Raw genomic sequence first — 8,512 nt, forward strand, 5'->3', positions numbered from 1 at the left:
ATGTGTCCTATGAGACTCTGCGAATTGACTTTGCGCTTCTTGACTGTGTCTGGTCCTGTCATGCTGACTCTGGCGTTGACTGTCGTGCCTCTGCCTGTCTCTGTCTGTGACTCTGGTTTTGAGGGGCTGCTGTCTTCTGACTCTGGCTTGACTTGTGCTCTAGCTGACTCGGTTGTATGACTTTGTCTGCTGACACTCTGACTTCTGCTTTGGACTGATGTCCTGTGAACTCTCGGTTTTCGCTACCGTGTTGCTGACTCTGGCTACTTAACTGTGTAATGCCTGCTCTGGACTCTAGCGATTTGACTCTGCGCTTTTAGACTGTGTCAGGTTCTGTCTGCTGCACTCTGCGTTGACTGTGTCTGCTGTCTTCTGTCTGTGACGCTGGCATGCATTAACGATGTACTGCTGTCTGTGATCTGGCATTTGACTCTGACTTTTGCACTGTGCATTCGTCTGTCTCTGTACTCTGACTCTGTCATTGTACTCTATCCGCTGTCCCTGTAGGTGTCTCTGGCTTTGACTCTTATGTGTCTCTGCCGCCCTTTGACTTCTCCTATGGTGTCTCCGCGCTTGTCTCTATAAACTGTCTTGTTGTCTCTGGCTTTGACATCTGGCCCTTTGACCTCTGGCTTTGCATCTCGGCTTTGACTCTGTCTGTGCTCCTGGCCTTTGACTCTGCCGTCTGTGTCTACTGGCTTATGACTCTTTCTTTGACTCTGGCTGTAGTCTGGGTCTCTGCTTTGACTCTGCCTGCTGCATGGGTCGCTGGCTTTTCTGCTTGTCTACTGTCTGCTTCTCTGTCTGCGTCTCCCTGATCTGCGGCTCTCTGTCTAGCAGTCTCTGTCTTGCGTCTTCTGGCATTGACTCTAGTCTGTTGTCTCTGGCCTCGACTTGCTGTCTGAAGCACTGGCATTGACTCTGGGCTGATGTCTCTTGGCTTTGCACTACTGTCTGTGTCTCTGGCTTTGACTCTAGTCTGTGCTCTCTGCCGCTTGACTAACTCTGTTCGTCGTCTGTTTCTCCTGACTTTAGACTTTTGCTCTGTGCTCTCCGCTCTGACCTGTCTACTTGCCCCTTTAACTCTGTCTCAATAGTCTCTGGCTTTGACTGCCTGATGTGTCTGTGACTCTGGATCTTGACTCTGGCTTTGACTGATGTCGGTGGCTGTGGCTCTGCGCGTCTTGCACTGTGCTCTGTGCTCAATGTCTGATGACGCTGATTTACAATGTGTATGTGTCTGCTGACTCTGGGATTTGACTCTTGCTTTGACTGTCTGTCTCTTCCTGTCCTGTACTCTGTCTTTGGTACTCCTATCCGATGCCTCTCTCTGCTAGGCTTCTCCAGGGGCCTGTCTCTGGCTTTGACTCTGGCTATTGACTCTGGCTTTGACTCTGTATGCCTGTACTACCGGCCTTATGTCTCTTGTCTGCTGCATACTCTGCATTGACTCTGGCTTTGACTCTGGTGTTTGACTCTGCGCCTTTGGCTCTCTGTCTGCCTGTTCTCCTGTATGCTGTCTCTAGCCTTATGCTCTGCGACCTGTGCTTGCTGGCCTTTGACTCTGCCTGTGTCTCTAGGCTTGACTCTTTTCTTTTGTGTAGACTCTGGCTGTGTAACTGCTGTCTCTGGCTTTAGACTCTGTCTCGTGCCCATGTTGTCGCTGGCCTTTGACTCTTAGTCTGATTGTCTCTCGTCTGTTGACTCTGGCTTTGACTCTGGATGTGTATAGCTGTCTACTGCCTATTGCTATTCTGTGCTCCTGCTGTTGTCTCTGTCTGCCGTCTCTGTACTGCGTACTCTGTCTGTGTGTCTCTGGCTTTGACTCATGTATGTGTCTCTGGCTTTGCTCTCTGGCTTTGACTCTAGCTTTGACTCATGGCTTTTGCTCTCTGTCGTGTCTCTGTGTGTCTCTAGCTTGAACTCTACCTGTGTCTCTGGCCTTGACTCTGACGCCTGTGTCTACTGGCCTTTGAACTCCTGTCTGTTGTCTGGTCTCTAGGCTTTGCACGCATGTCTGCCCCCTGCCTATGTGCTCTTTGGCTTTGTTCTCTTCTGCTGTCCTGTATGTCTCTGTCTGTTTCCCGCTCTCTGTCTGCGTCTCTGTCGTGTGTCTCTGTCTGCCGTACTCGTGCGCGGACTCTGGCATGCGATTGACTCGCTCTGTGTCTCTTGTCTGTGTCTCTGGCCTTATGACTCTATTCTGTGTCTCTGTCTCTGGCCTTTGACTCTGTGCTGCCTCTGTGTCTGCTGACTTTTGACTTTGGTCTGCCGTCTCCGGCTTAGTATAACTTCTTGCCATTTGCACTCTGTCTGCCTGTCTCTGGCTTTGACTCTGCTCTGTGTCTCTGCGCTTGACTCTGCTCGACTGTGTCAAGTGTCTCTGGCTTTGACTCTGTCTGCTGTTCTCTGGGCTTGGACGCTGTCTGTGCTGTGCTCCGCCTAAAACTGTGCTCTCCATCTGTAGCTCTCTGGCTTTGACTCTAGTCTTTTATCTCTGTATCATAGTCTACTGGCTTTGACTCGCGGCTTTGACTCGGGCCTTTGCACTTGCTTCTGCTGTCTCTGGCTTTGAAACTCTGGCTCTGCTGTCTCTGACTTTGACTAACTGTCTTGTGTCTACCGTCTTGTGTACTCTGCGCTTTGACTCCGTCTCGCGTCTGCTGTCTCTGGTTTTGTCTCTGTCCTGGGTCTCTGCGCTTTGACGTCTGCCTGCATTCTACTGTACTGCTGACTCGTGCTCTGTGAACTCTGTAGTGACTCTGTCTCTGGCCCCTGTGTCTCTGTCTGCCTGACACGTGGCTGTGACTCTGGCTTGGACTCTGGCCTGCTGTTACCTGTCTTGCTGTCTACTGTCTGAAGCTCTGCTCTTTGACTCTGGCTTTTGACTCTGGCTTTGACTCTGGCTTTGACTACTGCTCTGCCTATGTGCTCTCTGGCTTTTGTCGCAGTCTCTGCTCTGTGTCTCCGTCTCTGTCTCTTGCCTTTGACTCTGTCTGCTTGTCTACTGGCTTTGACTCTGCCTACTGTGGCTCTGGTCCTTTAGACTACTAGTCTGTGCTCTCTGGCCTTGACTCTTGTCTGTGTACTCCGTCTGTTGTCTCCATCTGCTGGATCTCTGGCTTGACGCTGCTACTAGCCTGCTCTCTAAGCCGCTTTGACACTGTACTAGTGTCTGCTTACGTCTTCTGCCGCTTTGATTTGTCTCTGTCTGTGTCTCTGGCTTTGACTCTGCCTGTGTCTCTGTCTGTGACTCTGTCTGTGACTCTGTATGTGACTCTGTCTCTGGCTGTGTCTCTGTCTGTGACACTGGCTGTGACTCTGGCTGTGACTCTGGCTGTGTCTCTGTCTGTGTCTCTGTCTGAAGCTCTGGCTTTGACTCTGGCTTTGACTCTGGCTTTGACTCTGTCTGCCTATGTGTCTCTGGCTTTGTCTGTGTCTCTGTCTGTGTCTCTGTCTGTGTCTCTGTCTGTGTCTCTGTCTGTGTCTCTGGCTTTGTCTGTGTCTTTGGCTTTGACTCTGTTCGTGTCTGTGTCTCTGACTTTGACTCTGTCTCTGTCTGTGTCTCTGGCTTTGACTCTGTCTCTGTCTGTGTCTCTGGCTTTGTCTCTGTCTCTGTCTTTGTCTGGGTCTGTGTCTGTGGCTTTGACTCTGTCTGTGTCTCTGTCTGTGACTCTGTCTGTGACTCTGACTCTGTCTGTGACTCTGTATGTGATTCTGGCTGTGACTCTGGCTGTGTCTCTGTCTGTGACTCTGAGACTTTGCCTTTTTTCTTTTTCCTCCTCTTTTTCTGTGAGTTTGTCTTTTTCTCCGTGTCTAACTTAAAATCATTATCTAGTGTTGACTCTGCCTGCTTGGACTCGGCCTGCTTGGACTCTGTCTGCTTGGACTCTGCCTGCTTGGACTCAGCCTGCTTGGACTCGGCCTGCTTGGACTCTGCCTGCATGACCTCTGTCTGCTTGGACTCTGTCTGCTTGGACTCTGCCTCCTTGGACTCTGCCTCCTTGGACTCGGCCTGCTTGGACTCTGTCTGCTTGGACTCGGCCTGCTTGGACTCGGCCTGCTTGGACTCGGCCTGCTTGGACTCAGTCTCTTTTGACTGTGCCTGTGAGTCTGCCTTAATCTCTTCTGAGGTTTTTTGTCCTGTCAGCTGGTCTGTTTTAGGCCCTACTACTAAGCCTATCAGTAGCTGTATCTCTGTCCCTGCCTGTTCTCTCTGCTCCACAGACTCTGGACTTATCAGTAACTGTATCTCTGTCTCTGCCTGCTCTCTCTGCTCCACAGACTGTGGACTTATCAGGGTCTCTTTAAATACATCTGCATCTGTTGTCGAGTCTAATGGCATCGGAGTGTCTGTTTCCTTCAGTGCATCTGCCTTTTTRTTGGAGTGAATCTCTGCCTCTGCCTCTCTAGCCATTCTCTCAAAGAGTTGTAATGTGCTTTCCTCTTGTTTAGCCTCTTTGGTTGCTCCCTCTTCAACTGGTTTCTTATTGTTTCCCAGAAGGTGACTTCTGAAGCTAAACCCTTCGGTATAGGCTGTAACCCTCTGACTGGTTGACGTGTCACTGTTTCCACGCTGTGTTCCCTCGTTGCCATTTTCACCGTCGTCATCGTTGTCGTTGTTGTTGCCGTGGTATCCTGGCCGGATCACAAGTAGGGGAGGTGGTGGTCGTATCCGTGGCGATGGAGAAGATGACTCTGTGTCCTTGGGAACAGTAACAGTCACTCCTCTTCCTCTAGCCATTCTCTCCTCTTCATCTGTCACTCCTCCTCCCGTATCCCTTCTTCCTTCCTCTTCCTCATAGTGGACTGAATATTTGGGCAGAAAGCCCACAGGTGGGCATTGACCACTGSCCTCAGAGACATGGAGGTCTGGTATGCTCAGTGAGGCCATTTGTTCCTCGTATTCCTGGAAGGCCTCGAGCAGCTCCTGCTCCAGCAGCATGGCAGGGGACAGGGGTGTGAGAGGTGGAGCACTCTGCATGGGCATACCAGTAGACTGGGCTGGGGACAAGGGTAGGGAAGATAGTGCTGGGAGGGGTGGGCACAGGAATGGGGCACCTTCAACGGGCTGGGCCAGAGCTGGAGACGGGGGCAGAAGGGGTGGGGGTAGGGCACCCTCCATGGGCGTGGCAGTAGGTTTGGGGGAAGGAGGGGTAAGAATGTCTGTGGGAACTAGGTCAGCATGGCCGGGATGCCTGAGGTCCAGGGTGGGGTGGGGTATGGGGACCACCCGGGCAGGAGGGTGGAGTGGGGTTGGGGGGGTGACCCCAGTCGGATAGGAAGGTGGGCAGGGAGACAGAGTTGGTTACTGGGAACTGGTCATCAAAACAGCGGTCCATTCCATGATGCTATAGAAAACGCATAGCACACGCCGGGCAGGGGCAAGTCCCAACTACATACAGTTACTGCAATCTGCACACTGCACACAGCACACAGGTACTGCACTGCACTGCAATCTGCACATAGCACACAGGTAATGCACTGTAATCTGCACACTGCACACTGCACACTGCACACAGGTACTGCACTGCAATCTGCACACTGCACACAGGTACTGCACTGCAATCTGCACACAGCACACAGGTACTGCACTGCAATCTGCACACAGCACACAGGTACTGCACTGCAATCTGCACACAGCACACAGGTACTGCACTTCAATCTGCACACTGGACACTGCACACAGGTATTGCACTGCAATCTGCACACAGCACACATGCACTGCACACTGCACCTGTACACAACACTGCACTATAATCTGTACACAACACTGCACTATAATCTGTACATTGTACAGAGCACTGCATTCAGAAATGTTATAGAATAAATAGTCAGACTGCATAAATAAGAGCATTCATTTAACACACACAGACACATAACTCAGTTAAAACAATGGTTTAGACTACACACCTGGTATCTTATAGATAATGGTTTAGACTACACAACTGGTATCTTATAGATAATGGTTTAGACTACAACAACTGGTATCTTATAGATAATGGTTTAGAGACACCAACTGGTATCTTATAGATAATGGTTTAGAGCACACACCTGGTATTCTTATAGATAATGGTTTAGACTACACACCTGGTATCTTATAGATAATGGTTTAGACTACACAGGTTATCTTATAGATAATGGTTTAGACTACACACCTGGTATCTTATAGATAATGGTTTAGACTACACACCTGGTACTTATAGATAATGGTTTAGAGTACACACCTGGTATCTTATAGATAATGGTTTAGACTACACAACTGGTATCTTATAGATAATGGTTTAGACTACACAACTGGTATCTTATAAATAATAGTTTAGACTACACAAACTGGTATCTTATAGATAATGGTTTAGACTACACAACTGGTATCTTAAAGATAATAGTGTTAGACTACACACCTGTATCTTAAAGATAATGGTTTAGAGTACACACCTGGTATCTTATAGATAATTGGTTTAGACTACACACCTGGTATCTATAGATAAGTTTAGATAATGGATCTATAGATAATGGTTTAGACACACACCTGGTATCTATAGATAATGGTTTAGACTACACAAACTGGTATCTTATAGATAATGGTTTAGAGTACACAAACTGGTATCTTATAGATAATGGTTTAGACTACACAACTGGTATCTTATAGATTAATGGTTTAGATAACAACTGGTATCTTAAAGATAATGGTTTAGACTACACAACTGGTATCTTATAGATAATGCTGCATCCCAAATGGCATCCTATTCCTTACATAGTGCACACTACTTTGGGTCCTCTATGCCTATTTAGGGAATAGGATGCCAGTCCTGGTTAAAAGTAGTGCACTGTATAGGGAATAGGGCACCAGTCCTGGTTAAAAGCAGTGCTCCATATAGGGAATAGGTGCCAATTTAGGATGAATGCAAATGGTTATTTTCTCATAAATCAGAGAGCAGGAAAGAGTGGTCACTCATAGAGAAAGGCGATGTCATTACTGTCTTCTATGGTGGTCACTTAGCATTCAGAGACACGTTCACCTCCTCCATCATCTACCTCATTAAAGCCCGCGGGGCGAGCAGGAGAGGACAGGAAGCCGGAAAACCTCTTCATCGGTTCGCTGAATGGCTGAATCAATGCTGCTGAGTCATTGTAGCCAGGGTCACTGGACACTGGGAAGTAAATGTCTGCCTATTCCCTATATAGTGCACTACTTTTGACCAGGGCCATTAAGGCTTTGTATAGGAATATAGTGCTATTTGGGACACAGTCACAGCCTTGCTTTATCTGTCCTGATGGACTCGGCAGTGATGGACTCGGCAGTGCTGGACTGGGCAATGATGGACTAGGAAGTGATGGACTAGGCAGTAGACACGGGGCAGTGATGGACTAGGCAGTGATGGACTAGGCAGTGATGGACTAGGCAGTAGACACGGGGCAGTGATGGACTAGGCGTGATGGACTAGGCAGTGATGGACTAGGCAGTGATGGACTAGACGGTGATGGACCAGGCATCGACACTGGACAGTGGTGGACTAAGAATTGATGGATAGGCAGTGATGGACTAGGCAGTGATGGACTAGGAAGTGATGGATTAGGCAGTAGACACTGGGCAGGAGTGATGGACTAGGCAGTGATGGACTAGGCAGTGATGGACTAGACAGTGATGGACTAGGCAGTCGACACTGGACAGTGGTGGACTAGCAGTGATGGACTAGGGAGTGATGGACTAGGAAGTGATGGACTAGGCAGTGATGGACTAGGCAGTAGACACTGAGCAGTGATGGACAAGGAACTGATGGACTAGTCAGTAGACACCGGGCAGTGATGTACTAGGAAGTGATGGACTAGGATAGTGATGGAAGGCAGTGATGGAGCTAGCAGTAGACACTGGCAGTGATGGACTACTAGGCAGTATAACCTGGGCAGTGATGGACTAGGCAGTGATGGACTAGGAAGTGATGGTCTAGGCAGCGATGGACTAGGCAGTAGATACTGGGCAGTGATGGACTAGCAGTGATGGACTAGGATGTGATGACTAGGCAGTAGATACTGGGCAGTGATGGACTAGGCAGTGATGGACTAGGCAATAGATACTGGGCAGTGATGGACTAGGCAGTGGTGGACTAGCAGTGATGGACTAGAAATTGATGGACTGGGCAGTGATGGACTAGGAATTGATGGACTAGGAATTGATGGACGGGAATTGATGGACAGGCAGTGATGGACTAGGCAGTGATGGACTAGGCAGTGATGGACTTGCCAGTGATGACTAGGAATTGATGGACTAGGCAGTGATGGACTAGGAATTGATGGACTAGGCAGTGATGGACTAGGAATTGATGGACTAGGCAGTGATGGACTAGGCAGTGATTGGACTAGGGAATTGATGGACTAGGAATTGATGGACTAGGCAGTGATTGACTAGGAATTGATGGACTAGGCAGTGATGGACTAGGAGTGATGGACTAGGAAGTGATGGACTAGGCAGTAGACACTGGGCAGTGATGGACTAAGAATTGATGGACTA

At 49.0% G+C, this 8,512-nt stretch overlaps 1 protein-coding gene across 1 annotated transcript in view; it reads right to left on the reverse strand.

Annotated features, from left to right (window-relative positions):
• LOC139025689 (mucin-5AC-like) overlaps positions 1-5,125 on the reverse strand; it is a gene marked incomplete at its 3' end in the record, with an annotated part of 45,513 nt that extends 40,388 nt beyond the window's left edge. The window contains exon 1 of the mRNA XM_070440855.1: positions 3,846-5,125. Within this exon, the coding sequence (XP_070296956.1) occupies positions 3,846-5,125 (1,280 nt within the window). The remainder of the gene's footprint in view (positions 1-3,845) is intronic.
• Positions 5,126-8,512: the final 3,387 nt, after the last annotated feature.

Source organism: Salvelinus sp. IW2-2015, unplaced genomic scaffold (assembly GCF_002910315.2).
Source record: "Salvelinus sp. IW2-2015 unplaced genomic scaffold, ASM291031v2 Un_scaffold3071, whole genome shotgun sequence".
In the NCBI taxonomy this organism is placed as follows: Eukaryota; Metazoa; Chordata; class Actinopteri; order Salmoniformes; family Salmonidae; genus Salvelinus; species Salvelinus sp. IW2-2015.